Source organism: Herpailurus yagouaroundi, unplaced genomic scaffold (genome assembly GCF_014898765.1).
Source record: "Herpailurus yagouaroundi ecotype Mexico unplaced genomic scaffold, PumYag 220, whole genome shotgun sequence".
Taxonomy (NCBI): Eukaryota; Metazoa; Chordata; class Mammalia; order Carnivora; family Felidae; genus Herpailurus; species Herpailurus yagouaroundi.
In genome coordinates this window covers 6,974,234-7,001,129 of record NW_024412451.1, presented here as the reverse complement: position 1 = coordinate 7,001,129, position 26,896 = coordinate 6,974,234, and the positions used below count along the sequence as shown (strand labels likewise).

General features: G+C 56.4%; 2 protein-coding genes and 1 long non-coding RNA gene across 12 annotated transcripts; 2 read left to right on the top strand and 1 right to left on the bottom strand.

Moving 5' to 3' along the window:
• The first annotated feature begins 410 nt into the window (after nucleotides 1-410).
• On the top strand, nucleotides 411-7,397 carry HAS1 (hyaluronan synthase 1). The gene is made up of 4 exons (XM_040458039.1): nucleotides 411-1,776; nucleotides 3,750-3,975; nucleotides 4,578-4,710; nucleotides 6,416-7,397. Exons 1-4 carry the CDS (start codon nucleotides 958-960, stop codon nucleotides 7,089-7,091), a joined length of 1,854 nt encoding a protein of 617 aa, XP_040313973.1. The 5' UTR covers nucleotides 411-957; the 3' UTR covers nucleotides 7,092-7,397.
• A 5,782-nt stretch (nucleotides 7,398-13,179) lies between these two features.
• Nucleotides 13,180-25,021, bottom strand: SPACA6 (sperm acrosome associated 6). 10 transcript variants are annotated; one of them, XM_040458106.1, is made up of 10 exons: nucleotides 24,352-25,021; nucleotides 23,006-23,594; nucleotides 22,542-22,619; nucleotides 16,446-16,514; nucleotides 15,749-15,772; nucleotides 15,293-15,402; nucleotides 15,096-15,200; nucleotides 14,503-14,659; nucleotides 14,213-14,423; nucleotides 13,180-13,805 (listed from the first exon to the last, which is right to left on the bottom strand). In XM_040458106.1, coding segments are annotated over exons 2-10 (969 nt in total). In that variant the 5' UTR covers nucleotides 23,220-23,594; nucleotides 24,352-25,021; the 3' UTR covers nucleotides 13,180-13,804. The 10 variants fall into 10 exon arrangements, with proteins under 10 accessions (XP_040314040.1, XP_040314041.1, XP_040314036.1 ...); XM_040458107.1 differs by having other exon boundaries at nucleotides 13,180-13,778; XM_040458102.1 differs by having other exon boundaries at nucleotides 13,780-13,884.
• LOC121019022 (uncharacterized) lies at nucleotides 14,495-18,716 on the top strand. Its single transcript, XR_005785385.1, has 3 exons — nucleotides 14,495-14,605; nucleotides 15,311-15,472; nucleotides 18,006-18,716. It is a non-coding gene; the product is annotated as an uncharacterized LOC121019022 (long non-coding RNA).
• Nucleotides 25,022-26,896: the final 1,875 nt, after the last annotated feature.

Genomic DNA, 26,896 nt, shown 5'->3' with positions numbered 1-26,896 from the left:
ATTCTGAGCTCTTCCAGCAACATGAACTGGGCACTTGGCCCTGTTGGGGAGACCTGAGCAGTGGAGTTGGAGAAGGTGGCCATGGCTTTGGGAAGTCAGAGAAAAGATTCCTCCTCCTGTGAGCTTCATGACCTTGAGGGAGCCCTTCTTCCTGGCTGATCAGTCCTGTTTTGCCATGTGTATGGTGTCAGTAAACATTATTTGTCCCCCCCTCACCCTCTCCTGAAGAGTAAAATCAGTATATGAGCTGGTGGTGATTCAGTGACCAGATTCCTGAGGTTCAAATCTTGGCTTCTCTGCTATCCAGGTGTGACCTTGGGCAGGTTGCTGCCCCCCTCTGTGACTCAGTGACCTGATCTGTAAAATGGGGATAATAGTAATAGTACCTATTCCTACGGCTGTTGGGAGGATTAAAATAAGTTAGTTTCTGGGGGCGCCTGGGTGGTTTCAGTCTGTTAAGACTGGGACCTCAGTTTAGGTCGTGATCTTGCCTTTGTGAGTTTGGGTCCAGCATGGGGCTTGCTGCTGTCAGCGTGGAACTGCTTCTGATCCTGTCGCCCTCCCTTCTTCACCTCCCCCCACCCTGGGCTCTTTCTCTCAAAACAGTTTCTGTAAAAGGCTTACAGCAGTACCTGATATATGTCAAACTGCATTATATTTTAGATAATGATGATGGTTGTATCAACACTAGGAAACCTTTGATTGTGAGATGAGTGATTATGTTCTGTGCCACTAAGATAAGAAAGGGGGGGCGGGGAGAGAACCCCTGTTCCCCTGTGACATTCCCTTGAGTGTAATCCTCACGGATTGAAGAGCTGTTGAAAATGTGAAAACAAAAGTACCAGAATGCATATAATCAGGCATTAAGCCTTGCTGTTTGCCACAATTATTTTCAAATAACTTTGCAGTACCCAGGGGATTTTTTTTTTTTTTTAACGACAAGGGGATGGGGATGCTATGTTGGGTTGGGGGGGGGGGGCGTGGGTGGATCTAGGTCTTCTCTTCCCGGAGGAGGATTTCAGAACTCTCTTCCCTTGCTACCCCTCTCCCCGCTCCCAGCAGGACGTGCCCAAGCCCACCCCGGCCGCCCGCCACTGCTCCGGCCTGGCCCGGCGGGTGCTGACCGTCACGTTCGCGCTGCTCATCCTGGGCCTCATGACCTGGGCCTACGCCGCCGGGGTGCCCCTGGCCTCCGATCGCTACGGCCTCCTCGCCTTCGGTCTGTACGGGGCCTTCCTCTCGGCGCACCTGGTGGCGCAGAGCCTCTTCGCGTACCTGGAGCACCGGCGGGTGGCGGCGGCGGCGCGGCGGGCAGCGGCGCGGGGGCCCCTGGACGCGGCGGCGGCGCGCAGCGTGGCGCTGACCATCTCGGCGTACCAGGAGGACCCCGCGTACCTGCGCCAGTGCCTGGCGTCCGCCCGCGCCCTGCAGTACCCGCGCGCGCGCCTGCGCGTCCTCATGGTGGTGGACGGCAACCGCGCCGAGGACCTCTACATGGTGGACATGTTCCGCGAGGTCTTCGCCGACGAGGACCCCGCCACCTACGTGTGGGACGGCAACTACCACCGGCCTTGGGAGCCGGCGGCCGCGGCGGGCGCGGCGGGCGCGGGCGCGGGCGCCTACCGGGAGGTGGAGGCCGAGGACCCCGGGCGGCTGGCGGTGGAGGCGCTGGTGAGGACGCACCGCTGCGTGTGCGTGGCGCAGCGCTGGGGCGGCAAGCGCGAGGTCATGTACACCGCCTTCAAGGCGCTCGGCGACTCGGTGGACTACGTGCAGGTGAGTGGAAGGCGTCCCCTCCCCACCGTGCCCCTGACACTCGGAATGCCCCTTCTCTGGGATCCTTTTTCGGTGCAGAGATCGGAGTGAACCTCCAACTGCCCTTATTCATCCGTTCAAAGTAGCGATTCTTTCCTTCACTCGTTCATTCTTACGGGGAGACAGACTCATTTGTTGCTTTCGTTCATGCGGCGATTCATTAATTCCTTCCTTTCTTCACTCATTCATTCTCGAGTGCATACTCTTTCTTTCATTTCTACTCTTTTTAAAAAAAAAATTTTTTTTTAATGTTTAGTTTTTTGAGACAGAGAGAGACAGAGCACGAGCGGGGGAGGGGCAGAGAGGGAGACACAGAATCTGAACAGGCTCCAGGCTCTGAGCTGTGGGCACAGAGCCCGACGCGGGGCTCGAACTCACAGACCTTGAGATCATGACCTGAGCCAAAGTCGGACGCTCAACTGACTGAGCCACCCAGGCGCCCCACTACTCTTTTTAAGTTGAAGTGTAGTTGACATCACACATTCTTACACCCACCTCCAATATGGAGATCATTCATTTTACTCATTCATATATCTGTTGGATGCAGACTCTCCTTCATGCATTCACTCATCCGTCCATGTACCCATCCACTCAGTCTAAAGATTTTTTCATTTGTGCATCTAATATAGATTTATTTGTTTGCTTGTTTAAGATTTTATTTTTAAGTAATCTGTGCACCCAACATGGGGCTCGAACTCACAACCCCAGGATCAAGAGTTGCACGCTCTACTGATTGAGCCAGTCAGGTAGCTCTTATTTCTGTATTTTCATCCATTCCGTGTAGAGATTTCTTGCTTTCTTCATCCAGTGTAGAAATTCTATCCTTTAGGGGCGCCTGGGTGGCGCAGTCAGTTAAGCGTCCGACTTCAGCCAGGTCACGATCTCGCGGTCCGTGAGTTTGAGCCCCGCGTCAGGCTCTGGGCTGATGGCTCAGAGCCTGGAGCCTGTTTCCGATTCTGTGTCTCCCTCTCTCTCTGCCCCTCCCCCGTTCATGCTTTGTCTCTCTCTGTCCCAAAAATAAATAAACGTTGAAAAAAAAAATTAAAAAAAAAAAAAAAGAAATTCTATCCTTTACTCATCGGTTCATGCATCCATTATCCATCTAATAGGGAGACCGTGCATTCATTTATTCATTCATTCACTTACCCATTGAACGTAGAGACATTCAGTGTGGAGATTACTTTGTTCATTTATTCATCCACTTATCTATTCAATATATTCATTTGCTCAATTAGTCATTCATCCATTCAGTGTAGAAATTCATTCATTAATGTACTGCATTCGTTTTCTATGACTGCATAACAAATTACCACAAATTTGGCCGCTGGAAACAAAACACTTATTATCTCATAGTTTCCATGAATCAGGAAAGTCTGGGCAAAGTCTTACTGGATCCTCTATTCCCGGTATCATCAGGCTACAATCACAGTGTCAGCTGGGTCCTATCTAAGGCCCGGGGCCTCTAACAAGCTCATGTGTTTGTTGGCAGAATTCATGTTCTTGCCGTCCTAAAACTTGCCTCTTCCAGACCAGCAAGAGAAACTCTCAGACTTCTAGACCCCCTTTCAAAGGGCTCACCTGATTAGGTCAGACCTACGCAGGAAATGTCAACAGATTAAGGATAAATTACACTGCAAAACTCCTTTACCATTTGTATACAAGGTAGTATAATCATGAGAGTTGTGTCCCATCACTTTTGCCATATTCTGTGGGTTAGAAGCAAATTACGGGTCTCACCCACACACCAGAGGAGGGTGTTATACAGGGGAATGGGTCTCGGGGAGGAAGTCATCTTAAAATGTGATTAGGCGTTGTAAATAACGACAAAATTCAAACGTATGTTCAGATTGGCTGTAGAACGTCCCAGCAGCTCCCCACCCCTGGGTGTCCTCCCCTCAGGATCTGGCCTGATCCCAGCCCCTTCCGCTCCGCAGGTTTGTGACTCGGACACGAGGCTGGACCCCATGGCACTCCTGGAGCTGGTGCGGGTGCTGGACGAGGACCCCCGGGTGGGGGCTGTTGGGGGGGACGTGCGGATCCTCAACCCCCTGGACTCCTGGGTCAGCTTCTTAAGCAGCCTGCGGTACTGGGTGGCCTTCAATGTGGAGCGGGCTTGTCAGAGCTACTTCCACTGTGTGTCCTGCATCAGTGGTCCCCTAGGTGAGCAGAGGTAGGGCTTGGGAGGGCCACGGGTGGGGTGGCGGGGGAGAAGGGGAGCCAGAACGGGTTGAGGAGGGGATTGAGACTGGGGACAGAGATGGGGCTGCAGCAGGAATTGGGATTAGGGATAAGACTGGAAGGTGGGCAGGTGTCTGGTGGGGTTGGAGAAAGGGTGTGGATGGGGATAGGTGCTGGGTGGCTTGGGGGAGGGGGTGGGATGCGGTTGGAGTCAGGGACAGGGTTGGGGCCAAGTCTGGGGTTGGTGATGGGTTTTTGGATGGGGATGGGTAGGGGAGAGGACTGAGAATGGATACGGGCTTGGGGATGGAGTTGAGGTGGCTTCACCATCAAAAATGCATGTAGGTGTGGGCCAGGGGCAGGACTGGGGCAAGTTTGGGCATAGGATTGCAGTGTGGGGTTGAGGGTAGAGGGTTAAGGAAGGATCGGTGTTGAGAACGGGATCAGGGCTGGAGGTAGGGCTGAGGACAGGACTGAGGTGGCGGAGGATGGGCTGGGATCGGAGGCGAGTTGGGTTGGAGATCGGATTGGGGACAGTATTGGCAACAGTAGAGGCTGATGCTCTTCCTGTACTCCCCACCCAGGCCTGTACAGGAACCACCTCCTGCAGCAGTTCCTTGAGGCCTGGTACAACCAGAAGTTCCTGGGCACCCACTGCACCTTTGGGGATGACCGGCACCTCACCAACCGCATGCTCAGCATGGGTTATGCCACCAAGTAAGCTGAGGGCTTGGGTGGTGTGTGTGTGTGTGTGTGTGTGTGTGTGTGTGTGTGTGTGTGTGTATGTGTGCTGGGAATTACCCAAACCCAAAATACCTTGCCGCACAGTGGGCTCTACCAAGTGAGACGTTAGGGGAGAGTGGAAGACACCAGAAGGGACAGGGGTGGCAATCCCATTGATCACATGACCCAGTGGACTCTACCAAGTGAGGCAAGGTGAGGGCGGGGGATTCCACCTAGGAGACACAACACGAGATCGGGGCAAGGTGGCTCTACCATGGGCGGCACACATTCCTCCCAGTGACGTGGGAAGGGAAAGAGATAAACAGTGGGATCTAGTGAGCGAGTGAGTGAGAAGAATCACATGCTTCAAGAAGAGTTGTAATTCCATGAAACTAGGGGAGTACATCTTCCAGCAGGTCAAGTTCGGGTGGGGAGGGGGGGGAAGAATTCTACCAAGCTAGACCCCATGAAAGGGCCAGAGAGCACGTGGGGTATATCAAGAGAACCCATGCATTCATTCACCCAGCAAGTATTTATTAACAATTTTCTTTTAAGTTTATTTATTAAAGTAATCTCTACGTCCATTGTGGGGCTCGGCCCAGTGCTCAAGAGCCACACTCTCCCGCTGAGCCAGCCAGGCGCCCCTCATTACAATGTTCGAAGCTCTAAGAATGCAGCAGAGACACGAATTCATGCTCACAGACACCCGGGGACACAGTAAATCCGTGGATGATGGCACATGCCGTGCGGTTGGATAGTCCGGGAAAAGGGGGGATAGGGTGTTTGGGAGCAGGGAATGAAATGTTAACTAGGATGCCCCAGGAAGGGCAGAGGCAGAGGCTGGAAGCGGTGCCGCTGGAGCCCTAGCGAGGGGGAAGCGCATCAGGGCAGGACGGAAGGGTCACGGGGGCGGGCGTACTACGAAAGGCTTGTAGGCCACTCGAGAACTTTGAAGTACCGGAGGGTTCCGGGCAGAGGGGTGAGGTGCTGCTTGTGGTAACAGGATCCCTCTGGCTGCTGTTCGGAGTACAGACTGCAGGAGGCAAGGGCAGGGCAGGGAGGCTGCACAGGGGAAGGAGACCGGACACTGTCCAGTAATACCCGTGAGGCTAGAATAGTTGGACGCCTCCTAACCAACCGACTGCTAGCGGCCACCTGCTGACGTTCCCTAAGAGGGATTCTAGCCTTGCGTGGGCTTAGCTGGAAACTGGGTGGGGACCGATCAGGGTGTCTGCTGCGGCCACGGGAAGGGGGCTTGATGGGTCCCTTGAGCTCTAACCCGTTGGGCGGCTGCCTTCGGCGGGAACGTCGCCTGGCTTGTGCCTCACCGTGAGGCCTGCCAATAGTAGTGAGTGCTAGAGTCTTCGTAATAGATTAGTGATAGCATTAGTAATAGGTCAGTAACTGTAATGCTGTTAGTAACGACAGTAGTGGCATTAGTCACCGTGAAAACGGCAGTAGCTGCTAATATTTATTGAGTAACCGGGCTGGTAATCCTGATTCAGCGCTCACGGCAGCCCTGTTAGGTGGGAATCCTCGTGGATCGCATCTTGCCTACGAGAACCGGAGGCCCGGGGAGGCCGAGAAAGCTTACAGCGCAGTGGCCGCGCCGCAGTGGCCTCTTCTGGCCCCGAGCTCTGTCCCGGCCACGGCCACGGGGAGGGCCGTGCTGACGCCCCGCCTCGTCCCTCCCGCGCAGGTATACATCCCGGTCCCGCTGCTACTCCGAGACACCCTCTTCCTTCCTGCGCTGGCTGAGCCAGCAGACGCGCTGGTCCAAGTCGTACTTCCGCGAGTGGCTGTACAACGCGCTCTGGTGGCACCGGCACCACGCCTGGATGACGTACGAGGCGGTGGTGTCGGGCCTCTTCCCCTTCTTCGTGGCGGCCACCGTGCTGCGGCTCTTCTACGCCGGCCGCCCGTGGGCGCTGCTCTGGGTGCTGCTGTGCGTGCAGGGCGTGGCGCTGGCCAAGGCGGCCTTCGCGGCCTGGCTGCGCGGCTGCCCGCGCATGGTGCTGCTCTCGCTCTACGCACCGCTCTACATGTGCGGCCTCCTGCCCGCCAAGTTCCTGGCGCTGGCCACCATGAACCAGAGCGGCTGGGGCACCTCCGGCCGCCGGAAGCTGGCCGCCAACTACGTGCCCCTGCTGCCGCTGGCGCTCTGGGCGTTGCTGCTGCTGGGGGGCCTGGTCCGCAGCGTGGTGCAGGAGGCCAGGGCCGACTGGGGCGGCCCCTCGCGGGCCGCCGAGGCCCGGCACCTGGCCGCAGGGGCCGGCGCCTACGTGGGGTACTGGGTGGTGATGCTGACGCTCTACTGGGTGGGCGTGCGGAGGCTCTGCCGGCGGCGGGCGGGCGGCTACCGCGTGCAGGTGTGAGTCCCGGCGTGCGGGGGACCCCGGGAGCCACGGACTTGCCGGCCTCGGGTTCTCTGGGCCTCGCTTGTCGTCCTCCGTGAAGCGAGGGGGTCGACCCGAGACTCTTCAGCCTGGACTATTTGGGGGCTGGGACTTGGGGTCTTTGGGCAGGGGTATTTATTGATCAGGGTGTGGATTTTTAGGGGCAGGGGGAGACAGGGGTCCCCGTATGCTGTCCTGGGGTCTGCTTTCTCACGGTTCATATTTAATATCCATTTGTACTGTGTGATTAGGACATAATAAAGAATTTTATTTATTTTCTTCTGAGTCTCTCCCCTTTTTTTTGAGAATGGAGGGGCTGTGTGCTTGAAGGTTGGAGACTCGTGGGTCTGTAATGTTTCTTTTTGAGAGACAGAGCATGAGCGGGGGAGGGGCAGAAAGAGGAATCCAAGCAGGTTCCAGGCTCTGAGCTGTCAGCACAGAGCCTGATGTGGGGCTCCAACTCATGAACGGTGAGATCATGACCTGAGCTAAAGTCCAGTGCTTAACCAACTGAGCCATCCAGGCGCCCCAAGCTGGTTGTTGTTTTTGTTTGTTTGTTTTTTAAGTTTTATTTATGGAGGGTGAGAGAGGGAGAGACAGAATCCCAGGCAGGCTCTGCACTGTCAGCACAATGTCTGATGCGGGGCTCAAACCCAGGAACCGTGAGATTGAGACCCAAGCTGAAACCAAACGTTGGCTGTCCAACTGAGCCACCCAGGTGGCCCAGCTGCTTTTTGTTTGTTTGTTTATGCATTTATTTGCGGGGCGGGGGTAGGTGCAGAGAGAGAGGGGGAGAGGGCGAATCTCAAGCAGGCTCTGCACCATCAGCGCAGAGCCCGATGTGGGGCTCGGACTGACAAACTGAACTGTGAAATCATGGCCTGAGCAGAAGTCAGCTGCTTAACTGAATGAGCCACCCAGGCGCCCCCCCCCCCCCCCCCCCCCCCCTGTTTGAACCTAGGCAGGATACCCTCCCTCCGTCTTCGGAGTCTCCGTTCTCTGGGAAACGGGGATACTAATCCCATGGCTCAGAGGTGTGAGGGTGAAATTTCTCAACTCCTCACTCACAGACACTTACGGAGTACCTACTACATGGGGACACTGTCAGGCACTGTGGGTGGTGTCTCCCTGGTCCATCCGCTCCGCTCCGCTCCTAACAAGGGGAACTTGTACCGTCTCTCCTCAAACCCCTAGCATCTCACCCTTGGCTTGCTTCCCATTCACTGAGAAAACACAGTTGGACGAGACGACTTCCAGTCCCCACCCACGTCTTCCCACTGCCTCTGTGCCCACACAGGCCACCTTCCCCCACTACTGCAGGTGAACCCTCTGTGTTCCGATGCCAACCCCTTCAGGCACTAGACCTCATGCCGTCTGGTCTGTCTACTCAAAGATCTCCCACGCGCTCACCGTCATCAATTCTTCCCTTCCCACGGGGTCCTTCCCACCAGCATCCAAATGTGCCATCACTCGAATTTTTAACACTCCCTTCCTATTCCTATTTCCTCCTGAGCTACTCATTTTTAAAAAAGTAATCTCAGGGGCGCCTGGGTGGCTCAGCCGGTTGAGCGACCGACTTCGGCTCAGGTCATGATCTCATGGTTTGTGGGTTCGAGCCCCCCGTCGGGCTCTGTGCTGACAGCTCGGAACTTGAAACCTGCTTCGGGTTCTGTGTCTCCCTCTCTCTGACCCTCCCCCACTCACGCTCTGTCTCTCAAAAATAAAATGTTTTTAAAAAAATTTTAAAAATAAAAATAGGGGCGCCTGGGTGGCGCAGTCGGTTAAGCGTCCGACTTCATCCAGGTCACGATCTCACGGTCCGTGAGTTTGAGCCCCGCGTCGGGCTCTGGGCTGATGGCTCAGAGCCTGGAGCCTGTTTCCGATTCTGTGTCTCCCTCTCTCTCTGCCCCTCGCCCGTTCATGCTCTGTCTCTTTCAGTCCCAAAAATAAATAAACGTTGGAAAAAAAAATTTTTTTTTAAATAAAAAAAATAAAAATAAAAATAAAAAAGTAATTTCTACCCCTAGGCACCTGGGTGGCTCAGTCGGTTAAGCGCCCGACTTTGGATCAGGTCATGATCTCGCGGTTTGTAGGTTCGAGCCCCACATCAGGCTCTGTGCTGGCAGTGCAGAGCCTGCCTGGGATTCTCTCCCTCGATCTCTGCTCCTCCCCCACTCGTGCTTTCTCTCTCTCAAAATCAGTAAATAAACTTAAAAAGATTTGTTAAGGGGTGCCTGGGTGGCGCAGTCGGTTAAGCGTCCAACTTCAGCCAGGTCACGATCTCGCGGTCCGTGAGTTCGAGCCCCGCGTCGGGCTCTGTGGTGACTGCTCAGAGCCTGGAGCCTGTTTCTGATTCTGTGTCTCCCTCTCTCTCTCTGCCCCTCCCCCGTTCATGCTCTGTCTCTCTGTGTCCCAAAAAAAATAAACGTTGAAGAAAAAAAAAAAAATTAGAAAAGAAAAAAAAAAAGATTTTTTAAAAAGTAATCTCTACCCCCAGTGGGTCTTGAACTCACAACCCTGAGATCAAGATTTGCAGGCACCCCAAACTGTCTCGTTTCTAACAACAAAACTCCTTGAGGGCTGTTTATATTTGTCTCCAGTTTCCACAAAGTTCAGCCGTGTAAGTGTATAATTCAATAGACGTGTGCAGCCATTACCGTCATCTGATTTTTGAACATTTTCATCACCCCCAAAAAGGAACCCCATACCCACTGGGAGTCACTTGCATTCCTCACGCACTCATTCTGGATCCACCTCCACACCCCAGGCAACCATAATCTACTGTCTTACAGATTCGCCTCTCCTGGATATTTCACACAGATGGGATCACGCGATATGGGTCTTTCGCGACAGACTTCTTCTGAGGTTCACCTGTGTTGTTGCATGTATCGGTGGCTCTTTCCTTTTCAGGGCCGAATGACATTCCACTGTAGGGATGTATCGCATTTGGCTGATGCATGTATCAGTTGATGGACATCTGGGATGTTTCCATTTTGGGGCTGTCGTGAATAACGCTATGAACATTCACATTCAAGCTGTTGTGTACACACAGGTTAACATCTCTCGGGTGGAATTCTCTAGGAGTGGAGTTGCTGAGTCACAGGGTAATCCTACGTGTAATTTATTGCCAGGTGGTTTCCGCAGTGACTGTCCCATTTTATATTCTCACCAGCGCAGTATGAGGGCTCTGATTTCCCCGCATCCTCACCAACATTTGTTATCACCTGGCTTTTTGATTATAGCTTCCCGGGGGTGTGAAGGGGTATCTCACTGTGGTTTTGATTTGCATTTCCCTGATGACTAATGTTGCCTCCCACTGACTTTTTTTTTTTTTAATTTTTTTTTCAACGTTTATTTATTTTGGGGACAGAGAGAGACAGAGCATGAACGGGGGAGGGGCAGAGAGAGAGGGAGACACCGAATCGGAAACAGGCTCCAGGCTCCGAGCCATCAGCCCCGAGCCTGACGCGGGGCTCGAACTCACGCGAGATCACGCGAGATCTCGCGAGATCGTGACCTGGCTGAAGTCGGACGCTTCACCGACTGCGCCACCCAGGCGCCCCAGCTGACTTTTAAACCCATGCGAATCACATGGTTCCCCCACCTCCCACCCCATTGCTCTATAGAAATTGCTCAGGGTAAGTTCATCAGTGCTGTCCATGTGGCTAAAACCAACGGCCAATTCTCAGGCCTCCTATTTCATGATGTGGCAGCATGTGGTCACTCTCCTTGAAATGCTTTCTTTGCCCGGCTTTCAGAATGCCACCGCTGCCTGGTTTTCCCTCTCCGTTTTCCTTCTCGGTTCCACGTAATGCGTCAGACTGCTTCGCCTTGGAGAAGCCTCCTCCTCCCCACTTCTCTTCTCCTTCTACACTTGTTTCCTCTGTGTATCCAGCGATACGGCTCTGAATGCCTCGTTCATGCTCCCTGCCTGGAAAAGGGACTCTGGAACTTGTATGTTCAGATCAGACCTCACCCCTGCATTCGAGACTTGTATCCCCAACCGCCTCCAGGACATTCCCACTTGGGACACCTCAAAACCAGACCCAGCCCCTCATCTGTCCTCCCCTGCCTCCCCCTTAATCCCCAGGAAACCTGACCCTCCAGCAGCACCGATATCCAGAAACAGAACCCCTACCTTAGAGCTGCTCATGCCGTGTGCGTGGTGCACAACAGTAACCCCTGCCACATAGGACTATTTGATTGCTTTTCATTCACTCATTCTTTGACAAAGTCAATCAGTCACAGACCCACTTAACCAAGTATGAGTTGAATTCCACACTTTGCCAGGTTTGCAAATACAGAAATGAATTAAGAGGCAGCGCCTGACTTCCAGGCGCTCCTAGTCAAGTAAACAAAGAGTGTGATCCAGACTATACCCAGGATGCCCAGACACGTCCCTCTGTGACTACTGTTTTCAAAGATGAGGGACAATTTAAATTATCAAAGCTACAAAAGATTATAAATTTAGCTCCTCAGTTGCACTGGCCACATTTGAGCTGTTTCGTGGCCGCAGGTGGCTGGCAGCCACCACGATGGACAGTGCACATCTAGAACATTCCCATCATGGCAGAGGGTTCTACTGGACGTTGGTGCTGCCCTGACCATTGACACCTGCCCCTTCTCTTTTCTTCCCCTCACACCCAACATTCCAATCCACAAGCGAGCCCCACTGCTCCACCTTTAGGCCAGATGGAGAACGACTGCTCTCACTGTCACCACTTTGTCCCTGACGCCGGATCTCTTTCCTGGATTAAAGCTGTCCAGGTTATCACAGCACCAAACAGTGGTTTCCGCTTCTACCCTTCCCGCTACGGTGTAGTATCGACACAGTAGCCACGCAAATCGAATCAAATCATGACCTTCCTTGCCTCAAAAACTGCCCATAACGTTCATCTCAGAGGAAAACGCAGACCTTCCAGTGGCCAAGGTCCTGCATGACCCGGTCCCCTCACATCCTCTCTGACCTCACTGCGTAGCCACTTCCTAAAGTCCTGCTCCAGACGCCCTGCCATCTGGCCATGTCCCCGATGCTGGGCACACTCAGGTTGTTTCTGACTTGATCCATGCCTCATTTTTGCTTCATTTTGTTTATCGTCTGACCATACGTGAGGACATAAACTCCATGAGGGTGCAGACTTTTGTCTGTCCTGATTTCTTCATTGCTGTCTTGACAGTCTCTTAAAAATGCCCGGCACATAGGAAGTACTCAGTAAGTATTCTCTAAACGAATGAGTCAAGGGGAATATATCCGTGAATAAGAACGAGTAGATGCCTAAAAGGAGCTTATCTTTCACATGCGAGGACGCAAACCCAAATAAAAAACACAAGCTGACATTAAGTCCCAATGAGTGCTTATGCACAAGCTAAAACAGGGGGATGTCCATGCAGGGGGAGCGTAGTCAGAGAAGACGGCATTTGGGCTGGGACGTGTGCACTGAGAGAGAGGTAGCTTCGTGCGGTTCACAGGAAAGTCATTTCAAGTATGAAAAACAGCACGTGCAAAGGCCTGAACATGGGACCGAGCTTTGTATGTTCAAGGACCAAAAAATGGCCCATGGGGATAGAGAGTAAAGAGGGGGGACAAGAAAAGAGAGTCAGGCAAATACAGTGCCAGGCACACAGAGCTGTCGTGGGGATTAAATAGGTTGATACATGTAAAGGCTTTTCAGAGGAAACCCTAAATGGGTTAACTAGCCACGTAACAAGGTCCTGGAGAGAGTGACAAGAATCATGACAAACGCAAGGAAGAAGCAAAGGCCAAACGAACCGCGGGGTAGAAAGATCAAGGGGAAGAGTGGGACAAGGCTTGCCCGATCATCAAGGACCAGAGCCTGGGGGATCTTGGAGGCCTTGACAAGGAACTGGATTCTGTCCCAAGGCAATAGGGAGCCACTGAAGGCTTTTGAGCCGGAGTAACCTGATCTGACACACTTATTTTTTTTAACTTTATTTATTTTGAGAGAGAGCATGAACAGGGGAAAGGAGCAGAGAGGGAGAGAGAATCCCAAGCAGGGCTCCATGCTGTCAGCACAGGGCCTGATGTAGGGCTCGATCCCATGAGCTGTGAGATCATGACCCGAGCCAAAATCCAGCGCTGGACCCTTAACGGACTAGGCCACCCAGGCGCCCCTGATCTGACATACATTAAAATATTACTCTGGCTGCTATGTGGAAGACGGACTGCAGCGGGGCAGGGCCGAGTCGAGGCAGGGGGGGCGAGTGGGGATGCTGCTGCAGTGATCCAGGGAAGAGATGATGGTGACTGGGACCACAGAGAGAGGGCAGCTGCACAAGATGTTTAGGAGTTAAAGAGGCTCAGGCATGAAAACCGGAGAGGAGGAGGAATTAAACTTAGGTTTCTGGGGGAGCAGCTGGGTGGACGGGGGCGCCTTTAGCAGGAAAGCCTCAGGGAGGCACGGGCTTTCAAGGAGACATCAAGGACTCTATTTGAGGGTGTCTTCTGCAGGCTGCAATGTCAGAGAGACTGCCAGAAATCCCGGGAAGGGTCTGGGCTTGCACCTAAAGCCCTCAGCACAGGCCCTTGCACTGTGACACCTCTACATACTCCCGTCATTAGGAGCCTATCCGCCTGAACGTATCTGGGGTACGCTGCCTCTCCTGCTACCTGCGACGGTACTGACCCCCTTCAAAGATGGAAAGAATCTAGAGAGCGGAAAGACATTCTTTATTTTAGGGATGAAAACAGGACAAGGAAGTAAGAAAAAGATACCTTTGTTAGTTGCCCTTGAAGTACCATCGAAAAAATACCCTAGGGAAACAAGGAGGCATTTTGTGTTGGGGGGCAGGGTTGGGGATGAGATACTGGGGTCCTGGAAGCCTGAGTCCCTAAGGTGGATAAGGCCTGAACTCTTGGATCTGAGGGAGGAGGGGGCCGTGGACCTGCACTTACGGGTCTGAGGGAGGAGGGGCTGGAAGCCTAGATTCCTGGGTCTGAGGGAGAAGGGGCTGGAGGTCTGGACTCCCGGGTCTGAGGGAGGAGGTGGATGGTGGCCTGGACTCCTGGGTACGAGGGTGCCGGACACTCAGGTCTGAGGAAGGAGAGCGGATGCTGGCACTCCAGGGTCCCGGGGACTCACCACACCGTAAGGGTCGCACTGGCTGATGCTACGGCTGCGAGGGCCGCGAGCAGGCACTGGTTGCCCGGCGTCAGAGCCTCGGGCCTGGCCAGCAGCTCGCCCAGGCTTGGCCTCCATGGTTCCAACGTCTCCGTCTCCTTCGGCGCCCAGCGCAGCACTTTCCGAAAGGAGACCTGCAGCTCGATCTCCCCACGCGGGGGCGCACTGGTCACTGCGGGGGCGAGCACGTCAGTCGGGCGCGCTCCCGGCGCCCCGCGCAGCCCCGCCCCCTCGCGCAGCCCCGCGCGCACCGTTAAGAAAAAAGTAGAGCCGCGCCACTGGGCGCTGGTCGTGCAGGATGGAGCAAGAGAAGGTCCCGCTGTGCGTGGGCTGCACCGGCCGGATCCGCGCCAGGTATCCTTGGGCCCGCGGGATGTCTCGGAAGTAGGACTGGTCCTGCGTCCGGAGCTAAGGGACGCTCGGGCTGAAGCGGTGGGAGGAGCGGAGCCCTGCCCTAACTTGGGTCAGGTTCCCCCCTGCAAGCGTCTCGCCAAACCAGAACGTTCGAGTCCCGACCCCGAACTAGACCACGCCTTCTCGAGCCTTGGCCCCACCCCTCATCCCTTTTTAGCGGACCTCCCCCACCCCCCCCCCCCGCCTCCACGCATAACCCCGCCTCTTGGGCGCCGTACTCACTCTCCGGCCCTAAATCCTTCCTTACACGTAAGCCACCCTCCTGAACCTTGACTCCACTTTTAAATCCTGGGACCGTCCCCTTGCACGAAACGTGAATCTAGACCGAGCTCCCTCGAGTCCCACCCCCCAGTGCTGACCCGCCCCCCCATCCTCTAGAGAAGCATAACCCGCCTCCTAAACCCTTCGCGTTGGCCCCGTTCCGACTCACACCTCCTCCTGCGAACTTCCAGGAATAGGTGATTTCCTCCTTAGGCAGTTGGAAGTTCACAGTGCAGGAGAACTTAGCCTGCTGACCCCGAGTCACCGTCAAGTCCTGAACTGAAGACATGTCCGCGTCACCATCCGGGCCCTCCCCCGTGCGGCCGCTTCCCTTCCCGGCTCAGCTCTAGTTTCTCCAGTTCGTACCGTTTCTTCTCCTTCCAGGCCCCGCCTCTCACCTGGGCAGTCCAGCGGGAAGTTGCAGGCCTTGGAGTAGCACCCGTAGCAGAGGAAACGCCGGGCGACATCCTGGAACCCTGTGGGACCGAAGCGTGCACCTGGGCTCCGTCTGCGTTCCCCAGCCGGGGTCCCTTTGGCCAACTTAAGGTCTGTTAAGCCTCCGGGCTCTATCGGCCAGACAGGCCCTGGGCGCCGCCTTCCCTGCGCTCACTGGCCGACTCGCCACACTCTCCGGCCTCTAGGACTCCTATTGGCTTGTTTTTGCTTTCAGGCCCGCCTTATATGAGGTGTGTGAGCAATACCTGGTTTTATTACTTTTCTCCAGGGCTCTTATTGGCCTCCTTCGGACCCGACGCCCACCCAGGTTTCGATCCCGACCACCTCCCTGCCCCCTCAATTCTGAGCTTTGAATGAGGTGCTTACCGCAGGGAGGGACGCAGGCCTGGGCTGTGGAGAGAGAGACATAACTACCTTGGAGGGCCTGGAAGTGCCCATCTGGAGCTCCCATAGGGGATGTTACTGGGCCAGATGCTTTCCTCCTACGGGGCGGGGCCAGGCCTGCCGCGGCCCACCTAGGGGGCGGAGCCAGGCCTGCCGCGGGCGATCCAGGGGCGAGGCCTGATCTGCCACCGCCCACCTAGGGGGCGGGGCCAGGCCTGCTGCATTCCAGTAACGTCAGGCCCAGGCATGCTGTTTCTAAGGGCGCTGGGCGGACCCCAGTGCGTTCCACTGAGGGAGCGGGGCCAGACCCCGGGCGATTGTTTTAGGGACAGGGCCTAACTAGCGGGCTCAGAGTAGAGGTGTTGGCTAGGCTAGAATTCCCCCACTGAGGGGGTCCACTTGGAAAGGAAATGTCAGAGTGCGCCGGCAGATCCAGGGAGCGGCCCAGGCCAATCTGGGACGGAACCATCCCAAGAAGGGGTCCTAGCTGGAGAGGAAACCTTCCACCGAAGCGGGGACCACATCCAGAGTGGTCCTGGCAGGGGGAGAGGCTGTGTCAGGCGTGACCCACCGAGGGCAGCGGCTCAGAGGGACTGGGCAGAAGGGAGAGGATGGCTGGCTCAGGAATTTTCTAATCGTGTGTGTCGCGCCTAAGGGAAGGAACTGGAGCCTCTTTTACCTCCTTTAAGCTTCATAACGACCTTCCGCATTTTCTCGGCAGCATCAGGGAAAGCAACGTTAAAGGAGCCTGGGGAATGGAGGGGGGCCTTGTAGAAAAGACCCTTCCCTTCCTCAGCCCCTCCCGTCCCTACGTGTCTAGTATATACTGCACCCCCTCTTCTCACCTCCTCCCACCCCGTCTGCCTGGAAGCCTGACGACTCCCCAGATGTCCTTCCATCTGCCCCAGGACTATCTCTCCAATGGAACCCCTCTGCATCCTGTGTTGATCTTATTGAGGGGGGAAAGGGAAGATAAAGATCAAATCCCTCACCAAGTCCTATTACCCCTACATGGTCTGGCTACTTTCCTCTGGCTCTCTATTCCATCGTGCCCACCTATCATTTCCCCTAGTGTGAAAACAACCATATTCTCTAGCACCTCAGGGCCTTTGCACATGCTGGCTTCTGTTTCTAACACATCTTTCCCCCTACTCCTGCCCATCCTTCATCTCCGACCTCATGTCGTCTCCTGCGAGGTTTTCCCTGACCACAGATCTAATCCAGTTCCCTATTTTTGTCTCCCGAAGTGTTCCATTCATTCCATTTAGAGTTCTCAGTTTAGAATGATATGTATTTATATAATTTATTTTAAAAATTGTAATGTTTATTTTTGAGTTGGAGAGCACAAGCACGGAAGGGGCAGAGAGGGAGACACAGAATCTGAAGCAGGCTCCAGGCTCTGAGCTGTCAGCACAGAGCCCGATGTGGGGCTCGAAATCACAAACCGCGAGACCATGACCTAAGCTGAAATCGGACACTTAACCGACTGAGCCACCCAGGTGCCCCCTTACATAATTTATATATACAGCAATCATGTAAGTGTGTACACTGTTAAGTTCGTAAACACATTGTTCTTCGTTCTTCAGTGCCGTATCCCCAGAACCCAGGGGAGGGCCCTGAGTCTTAGTAAGTACGTGTAGAATGAATTCCAGGATCCAGCTGGAATGGCGACCACAACCGGTGGCCTGTGGCTCCAGTCCATCTCTTGCATGTGTTATATTTGGACTGGAATTTATTTTTAAAAATTAACCAGTTGCCAGCATGTAAAATTTGGGAAAGTCACATAAAACGTTTGGCATTTCTTTTAAAACATTTGGAAGAGGTGCAACACAGAGGCTGTGTTTTTGTGAGGGGGCAAGTAACTACAGCTTAGGGGCGGCTACCTGCTCTACACAGGGCATGCACCTGACCCTCCTCTGTGGTCTCCAGTCTCTGTTCGTTCCTACCCCCCTTTTACGCTTTCTTTCTCCGTCCTTGTGGGTGTTGGCAGTTTTGACCCTTGCAGGGGCCTCCCAACTGTAAGGTTTTGTGGCTTTTCCCAAAGTGAACGGCTGGACGGTGGATTGGCGATTGGTGGAGATGGCTTTGGAAATTAGAAATGCGGCAGGTGTTATGGACTGAATTGTATGCAGTCTTCCCAAATTCGTATGCGGAAGTCCTAACCCCGAGTACCTCGGACTGTGACTGTACTTGGAGGTACAGCCTTGAAGAGGTCATTAAGTTAAAATTATGTCATCAGGGTGGACCCTGATCCAGCATGACTGATGGCATTGTAAGAGGAGGAAAGCTAGACACAGACACACAAAGGGAAGAGCGTGTGAAGACACAGCAAAAGAGAAGATGGTCATCTACAAGCCAAAGAGAGAGGCCTCAGAAGGACCCAGCCCTGCTCACCCTGATGCCTTGATCTTGGACTTCTAGCCTCCAGAATTGTGAACAAATACCTTTCGGTTGTTTAAGCAACTCAGTTTACGGCACTTTGTTATAGCAACTCCAGCAAGCTAACACACAGGGATTGCTAGTTGCCTCCAAATATCTCTTTTAGTAACATCACACTGCATTTCGGCTGGGAAAGCACCCCCGGCCCCGCCAACCACCCAGCTAAAAGGCTAGATTTCTCAACAGCCCTTGCTGCTTGTAGCTGCAGTCATGTGACCCGGTTGTGGTCCTATAACCAAGTTCATAGGACAGAGTCTCAAAAGAGACACAGCACATTTTGTCAATCCTTCCCCTTTCTCCATTTTGCTGCCTGAAGCTTGGATGGATGGCCGGAGCTCTAGCAGTCATGCAGAACCACGAAGATAAGGGCTCCACCCTAGGATGGTAAAGCAGGCAGCCGGAAGGGATTTGGGTCCCCAAGACGAAATGGTGCTGCCGTACTGAAGTGCCTACCTCAAGACTTCTTTTACACGGGAGAAATAAACTTCTAGCTTGCTTAAGCTGTTGCACATTCCTCTGTGACTTTTTTTTTTTTTTTTTTAAGTAGGCTTCATGCCCAGCGCAGAGCCCAGCGCGGGGCTTGACCTCACAATCCTGAGATCGAGACCTCAGCTGAAGTCAAGAGTCAGACGCTTAACCAACCCAGCCACCCAGGGGCCCTGTTCCTCTGTGATTTAAGACATATAAAAATGGAAAATATTGCCAAGTGTGGCTGACATGGTGACCTTTGGGTATAAATTGGAGAGGGGGGCACTGAAGCCAGGAAGTGGGTTCAGAATGAGGGGTCAAGGACTTAGGTGTCTCTCCTTGGTCACAGGGCAGATGTGTGGTCTGGAGACGGCAGGATGATCAGGAGGATGTGGTCAGAGTGGGGTGCTCAAATGAGAGGCCAGGATGTTGGAGTCGTCATCCAAGGAATATCTTTGGGCCAAACCAAGTGACTCACAGGGAGGATGAGTGTGGGATATAGCAAGTGAGCCATGCCCAGGGTATGTGTGCGTGCTGTATCGATCGAGTAAATCATGGGAATAAAACAGGGATAGAGTGAAATGTCCAGAGGCAGAGGGGTGGAGGTCGTCTCAAGTGAGCCACAAGGGGGCGTGGGTAGATGTTGTAAAGTCTCCCCAAAAAAGGTGCATGTAAAAAAAAAAAAAGCGCGTATCCGTAGGAACTTCAGCTGTTTCAGACCATCCGGGTTTGAGTCCCAGCTCATCCATCTGTTACGGGTGTTGGGAGTTTTGACCCTTGCAAGGGCCTCCAAACTGTAAGGTTTTGTGGCTTTTCCCAAAGTTACGGCTGGATGGTGGATTGGCGATTGGTGGAGATGGCTTTGGAAAGTAGAAATGTCACAGCTGAGACATCCATTTCCAGCCCTCTTCCTTATGTGACCTTGGCCAAATATTTAGCTTTCCTGATCCCCGGTTTGCAAGACGGGGACAATATCAGCGCCTGCCTCTTAGGGCTGGGGCGAGATTTAATGCCGTACAATATAGAGGGCGTCCCCACGCCAAACGATGTGCCGTTTAATGGCCGCGTGACAGAATGTCTGTAAGCGCTTCGGATGGCACACGGCGAGTGTTACGGACGGGTCAGCTGCTCGTTATCGACCACCTCCAGGTTTGAGATGGGGAAACGGAGGCACAGAGAAGTTAGGAAGGTGGCCCGAGGTCACACAGCTAGACTTCAACCCAGGTGGTTGAGCTCCATGACCTGTGGCATACCTCCCTTCTCTACACCATGCCATCCACTCCCTGGTTTTTATATGCAAACAGGATCACCTGCCACCACGGAGAGCCTCTCGGACTCAGCGTGTCCATCTCTTGGGTCCTCCGTCCCGGAGACCTGGAGCTGCCCTTTCCATCCGCCTCACCCTGCACACACCCAATCCAGCATCTCCTGGGTCCGTCCAGGACAGAAAGTCTAGCCGGGCCCCAGCTTCCCCATCTAGAAAATGGGGCCACAAAACCCCACCTCACAGGGCCGGTATGGAGATGTCCTTGAGGAGGATAATTAACATGTGTAACCGCAGACACGGCCCCTCCCATGTCTGGGGCACGTTTGGCACGGTCACATCCTTGACCTTCCTAATCTTCCACGCGCAGGCCCAACCCTCGTCTTGGCCCACCTGGCCCACTACAGCTGGTCCAAACACCGCTGGCCTTCTCAGTGGTTGCCCTGCTTTTGCCCTTGGCCTACATGGCCTCAGTCAGATACCGTCTCTTTCTTTCTCCCTGAAATCCTCCAGCGTGGCTCCCGTCTCGAGAGCAAAAACTGAAGTCAGTTCAAGGGCCCACAAGAACGGTTCTCAAAGTGTGTTCCTGGAGCATCACCTGGGAACTTGTTGGAAATGTGCGCTTCCTGGCCCTGCCTCAGACCTACTGGTCCGAAATGGAGGTGGGGCCCAGGTGTCTGCATTTTAACCGGCTCCCGGGTGATTCTGACATCCACGGGAGCTTGACAACCACTGGCCTACGAGGTCCTACAGGATGTGGTTCTTCGAAGCCTCTGATTTCATCTCTCGCTTTTTCCCTCCGCTCCAGCCCCTTGTGCTGGCTCTTCCCCCAGACCACCTGCATGGCTCTGTCACCTCATGCACATCTTTGCTCAGCCGCATCTTCTAATTTGCAACTCCCCTGACCAACCTACGTGACATAATCACCCCACGGGGCGCCTGGGGGGCTCAGTCGGTTGGGTATCTGACTTCGGTTCAGGTCATGATCTCGCGGTTCGCGAGTTCGAGCCCCGTGTCGGGCTCTGCGCTGACGGCTCGGAGCCTGGAGCCTGCTTCAGACTCTGTGTCTCCCCCTCTCTCTGCCCCTCCCCCGGTCGTGCTCTGTCTCTCTCTCCCTCCAAAATAAATAAAAACATTAACATTTTTTTTAAATAATCATCTCATGGGGCACCCTGTTCCCTTTCTGTCCTCTGTTCCCCTCCATATCCTGGATTACCAACTGACACACTATAGAATTTCACTGATTACATTCATTGTCTGTGCCTCCCACCGCCCCCAATACAAGCAACCTGAGGGCTAGTGGTTTGGAGTTCTGGTCACGGCTATGTCCTCAGTGTTGTTTCCGGCACATTCAATAGAAACTTGTCGCTTATGTTGCCCCAGCTTCTCCCGGCCTCTGGTCTGTCCCCCACACAACCCCAGAGGATCTTGCTGCGCCCAGAGCTGAGCCTGCCCTTTCCCCACTCATAGCCCTGCTCCTTCAGGACAGTCTCCAGTCTCCCTGACCTTGCAGCTAAACCCTGGACGCATGTGTCTAGCTGCCTCCTGGATGTCTCCTGCGTCCCTCACGGTCACTACATCCTAGCCCAGCTCACCACCTACTCCCACTCCTGCTCTTTTGCCCGGACTCCCCGTCTCCAGGGATGACCCAGCCCCCACCCTCGCATGGGGACCCCGGGTGCTGTCCGTTATCTTGCAACTCCCCGAACAGCCCATCAGACCCACCCCCTGTCCCTCTTGCTCCGGACTCTCATCTGCGCCCGTGTCCTCTCCTGCACCGTCACAGCCCTTCCCCGCCTCGGGCCTCCCAGCCTCCACTGTCTCCCCCACTCCAGTCTGTCCCACACACGGCTCTAGGGGGAGATCTTTTACGTGCAGAACGGGACTCGTTCCGGCTCTTTTCAGAAACTTCTGTGAGGAGGTGGTCTACGTGGGGAGAAAAGGTGTTTTCTGGAGTCCTGAGCCCCTCCCCCCACCCCAGCTCTGAGTTGCCCAGGCCTCTCTTTGGGCTTTGGGGGTCTGTAGCTGAAGTCTTATCCACGCTCACCCCCTCCCCAGATACCCCCTGGGTGGACAGGAACCTCCCCATCTTTCAGGGTCGTTGTCAGAAAGCTTGGTGGGCAAGAGCAAAAAACAAAAGGCCTAACTGCAGATGTAGAAATAAACCCTGAGCCCTGGACCCCCAGCTGGCCAGTTCCTGCTGCGAACAGTGCTCAGGCCTCCCTCCTCCCTCCCACCCTCAAGGTCTGTCTGGTCGGGAGGCTTCTCCCGCTCACCACGCTGCACAGGTGGGTGAGCTGAGACCCCGAGGGAGGCAGCAACACATCCAGAACCTCACAGCCAGGAAGAGGGGGAGCCACACAGCCAGGTGGCTCTGCCTGCTCCCGACCGGGCTTCAGACTCGAGGTCATTTCTGCACTATTCTTTGACCTCCCTGCCAGCATCCGGCCGTCCCTTCTTCCCGACAGATAATCGGGCTCCCTCAGCCTATGGCACCGCCTCAGCATCTGCCACGTTTGCCCCCCACGCCCCGCCCCGCGCACACACATCTACCTCTTGGGGGCTTCCAACCCACATCTGCCAGACCATCCCCACCCCACTCACCCTGGGCGGCAGCTATCTCCTGGAGAGAGTGGGTCATCTGGGTGAAGGCGTCATGCAGATGGCTTCTGTCATCGTAGTCTGGGAGGAAGGGCGGAGGGCAGAGGCTGGGAAAAGCAGTCCCCTCAACACCACGTCCGAAGTGTGGAGATTCTCTGTCTCTCTAAGATACCTTCTGTCTCCGAGTCTCTGTCCGCCCCCCCCCCCACTGCTATCCTGCCCTCTCTGAGTCTATCCCCCCATCTCTATCCTCTCCTGAGTCTGTCCTCCATGTCTGTACTATCCCCTTCTGGGTCTGTCCCCCCAAGTGTCTGCCCTCCCCCGAGTCTGCCCCTCACTCTCCATCCTGCTCTAAGTCTGCCCCCACCATCCCCTCTCTGTGTGAATCCCAGTGGTTCTCAAGGCGCTCGGGGCCCTCCCTGCACATACCCCCCAGGACCCCGGAGGAGAGTGGCAGGTCTCCTCACTGATTTCAATGTCGGCGAGGTCCGCAAAGGCGCTGCTGAATGCCTCCTGACACTTCTCCAGCTCGGGGCCCTGTATACCAGCAAAGATCTGGCAGATGCGGGTGCGTTCCTTATAGGATGTGAAGCAGATCAGACAGGCCCAGGCGGGGGCCCTGAAGACGGTGAGGGCCACCAGGGCACACAGGACAGCGCTGTCTTGGGCCAGCGGGGCCATAGCGGAGGGTCTAGGCCCGGGGAGAAGCTGGTGGCCTTTGTGAGGTCACCATGGTGGGGGGGGAGGGGCAGGTGGTCTAGGGTCAGAGGTCGGATTTCTGTGGCTGGCCACACGTCAAGCTCTGGGTTTTCCAGGAGAAAGGGTGTGAGCGGCCAGGGGTCAGGTGGGCAGTCCCCAGGCTTGTGGTTGGTCCGGACGCCAGGCTCCCAAGAACCTCACCTGTGACCCTGGATGTCCTCACAGGTTAAAGGGTCTCAGGGACCCAGAGGCCGGCAGTGTGGCGTGGGGTGGCCTGACAGGCGCTGGCGTGGGGTGGGGGTGTGGGGTCAGAGTGGAGATGGCACAGAGATACTGTGAGATCCCGAGAGACAGGAGCTGAGACATGGAGGGATGCCAGAAAACACAGTAAGAGAGAGATGAAGACAGAGTCTGAGAGGCCGCTGTGCAGACACACAGAAGACTCCAGAGACACAGTGGAGATGGAGAGACAGCCCAGCTCCTCCACCCAGGGTCCCCCCCCCCCCCCCCCCCCCGGCATGGGGCAGCGGTCCGGGGCTGGGGTCCCCGCCGGGCGTCCCGTGCAGGGCGCAGCCTGGGGAAAGCTAGGAGGCCGTATAGTGATCTCCGTGGGTGTCCTCCTCAACTATACAACCTCCTACCTCAGCCCGGGGGGCGCGGCAGGTGGACAGACAGACGGATGGACGGACAGATGGGGGCCAGGAGGACCAGGGAGGGCGGGGAGGGCCGGGAAGACCCCAGCCGCGATGGTGAGCCCCCGACACGGACCCACAGACTCGAGCTTGTGTGCGGCGAAGGCCCCGCAAGGTCGGTTCTACGGGTGGGTGCCAGGACCCAGGAATCCGGGCCCCCGGCCCCCTCCTCCCCCAGGAACCCAGGAATCAGTCCCTCGGCCCCTTCCTCAGCAGGGACCCAGGAGTTCAGGCCCCTAGTCCCTTCCTCCTCAAAGGGCCCTGGAATCCAGGCCCCCCCAGCCACCTCCTCCCTCAGACCCGGGAGTCCAGCCAGGCCTGCCTCCCTGGGGAAGACATGGCCTGGCTTCCCGGATGCAGAGTCAGAGGGAGCCTCACCTGTTTTGGAGTTGGGCCCCTTGGGCAAGCAGCTCCCTACCTACCTGTCAGATTCTGGAATCCAGGACTAGGGCGGAGGCGGGGATATGAAACCTTGGAACGTCTCTGGATATTTTTCCCCTCTCTCAGGTCTTCTTTTGGCCTCCCATCGTTTATAATGATGACAGCTGTGATCCCTGAGCGCTAACGCTGCCCCAGGCCTAGTAAGGTGCTGTCGGCTCCCCCCCATTGGGCGGGTGAGAAGGCCGCCTCGCACCGCCCCACGAGGGGGGAGGCTGGGCCAGAGCAAGTGGGAGGGGCCGGGCCTGGTAGGCTGCGGGGCGCGGGCACCCAGCCTCCCCGCCCGAGGGCTAACCTTTAGCCCGTCTGTGCACCTGCAGGCGGCAGGTCGGTCCCTCCGCCCAGCTCTGTCTGGCCCTCGCTCTAGCTCCATCTTTCTGGCAGTGTCCTCCTGCTGTCTGTTCCTGCTGCGCCTGGTGTCCGTGCCAGCTCCCAGCTCACCTGGCCTCTACCTCCTTCTGCGTCTGTTTCTCCCGGCCCCGCATTGCTCATTCCCCGCTCCCGGCCTTCTCTCTCGGCCTCGCTCAGTCTGTTTCTCCCCTCCTTGGTTCCGGCTCCCTCGCAGATGGCCTCTCCCTCTTTGCTCCTTCCTTATTCTTTTTCTTTCCCTTCTGTCTTTCTTCCTCCTCCCTTGTCCTCCTCCCTCCCTCTCTCTTTGTCTCTCATGCTCTCAGTCTCTCTCTCCCTCAATGTCTCTGTCTCTGGCCGTCTCCCTTCTCCTCTCCCTTTCTCTCCATCTCTGTCTCCCTCTGTCTCTTTCCTCCCTTCCTTCCCACCCCCTTCTTTCTCCCTCCCTTCTCCTTCGCCCCCTCTCTGCCTCTCTCTTCGCCTCTCTCTCTCTCTCTCTCTGTCTTTCTCCTTCCCTCTCTCCCTCCCCCTCACAGCTCAGAGCCAGGTCTGGAGCTGGGGGTGGGGTGGGGGTGGTTGGAGAAGGGGCCCAGGGCTGGGGTAGCGACCTGCTGAGGAGGGGGAGGAGAGGCGGGAAGGGGGCGGAGGAGGCAAGGAGGAGATGGGGGGCCAGAGTCGGTCCGGCTCTCATCCCCCTTCCCTCCTTCCCAACCTCCCAGACCCTCAGGCGGGGGCGAGAGTCAGGCCAAGGTGGGGAGGAAGGGGAAGGGAGGAGGCTGCCCCCGCCCCCCCACAACCTGGCCCAGAGCCCAGGCCGGGTTCCCAGCATGCCCCGGGGCTGCCTGGGGCCTGAGGAGGGGGTGAGAGGGGAGCTGAGAATCTTAAAGATTTGCAGGACCCGAGCATCTCCCCGCGGGGGGGGGGGCCCCCCCCCCCCCCGGGGGGGCCGGGGGGCCGGGGGGGGGGGGGGGGGGGGGGGGGTGATTTTTAAATTTTTGCGGGCCCCCGCCCCCCCCCCCCCCCCCCCCCCCCCCCCCCCAAAATTTCTCCTTGGGGAAACTGAGACGCAGAGAAAACCGTCAGGACTTGTTCAAGGTCACCGGACACGGCGCTGATGGAGACACGAACTCCCTGGGCCCATAGGCCCGATTTGGGGAGGGGGTTGGCGCTGGACTTCCCTCAGGTCTGGGTCCCCCTCCCCCTCTCCGCAGACCCTGGGGAGCCCCCAAGGGTCAGAGAGCAGACCCAAACAGTCTGGCACCATGGCAACCGGCTGGCCCCGCCCCCTTAACCCCCAGAGGGCTGGGATCCAGCTGGGGCTTAAAGAGGAGGTGGGGACGCCTGGGTTCGGGGGAGGAAGGGGCAAGGGGCCCGGACTCCGCCGTTTTGTGAAGGGTGGGGGCTGGGCTGTGGATTCCCAGGTCTGAGGGAAAAAGAGGCCCGAGGCCCAGTCTCTCTCGGGTCCTGGGGTAAAGAGGGCTAAGGGTTCGGATTCTGGGGGAGGGGGCTGGCTTGCGGACTCCCAGGTCTGAAGGAGGAGGGGGCTGAGGCCTGGAATCCCAGGTCCCCATGGGAGCCTGGATGCTGGGCCTCTCCTCCGCCAGACATCCCCTGCCCCCGCCGCTGACCCTGGCCTGTCTGGCAGCCCAGACAACCTCCCCCCCCCCCTCCTCCGCCCCCACCTCGCACGGCTCACCCTTGACCCCTCAAAGCCCCGCAGCCCCTTCCCTGCCCCTCCCCCTCCCCTCCAGCCAGACGTTAACCCTTCCGCTGCCAGAGGCACCTCCAAAGCCAACCTCTCTCCCTCCACCTCCCCTGAGGGCTCGGGCGGGCATCTTGCCCCAGTGTCCTCCAGCCTCCGCGTCCAGCTACCCCGGCCCCGGCTCCCTCCTCCTCTGGAATCCGGGAGGCGTTCCCCGCCCTCTCCTCCTCCGGACCCCGGAATCCAGGCCCCCAGCCCCCTCCTCCGACGATTCAGGAGTCTGGGTCCCCAGCCCCCTCCTCCTCCAAGAACCCAGAAACCCAGGCCGCCGCGGCCTCCTCCCCCTGGGACCCCGGGTCCGGGCCCCGGCGCCCTACCCCCGCCCCCCGCCGCCCCACCCCCCGCCCGCTTTCCGCAGACTCACGGCTCCGCCGCTCCCGCGTCGGAGGGCAGGGGCTCCCCGGCCAGCCCCCAGGCCG

Excerpts from the sequence above, each read along its gene's own strand:
- HAS1 (XM_040458039.1), top strand. The coding sequence starts at position 958 with ATGTTGGGTTGGGGGGGGGGGGCGTGGGTGGATCTAGGTCTTCTCTTC. Across the intron at positions 1,777-3,749 it reads ACTCGGTGGACTACGTGCAG|GTTTGTGACTCGGACACGAG; the intron begins GTGAGTGGAAGG and ends TCCGCTCCGCAG. Across the intron at positions 4,711-6,415 it reads AGCATGGGTTATGCCACCAA|GTATACATCCCGGTCCCGCT; the intron begins GTAAGCTGAGGG and ends CCTCCCGCGCAG.
- SPACA6 (XM_040458102.1), bottom strand. The coding sequence starts at position 23,219 with ATGGCCCCGCTGGCCCAAGACAGCGCTGTCCTGTGTGCCCTGGTGGCC. Across the intron at positions 16,515-22,541 it reads GGAGATAGCTGCCGCCCAGG|GCTCCTTTAACGTTGCTTTC; the intron begins GTGAGTGGGGTG and ends TCCATTCCCCAG. Across the intron at positions 14,424-14,502 it reads GCTCTACTTTTTTCTTAACG|TGACCAGTGCGCCCCCGCGT; the intron begins GTGCGCGCGGGG and ends TCGCCCCCGCAG.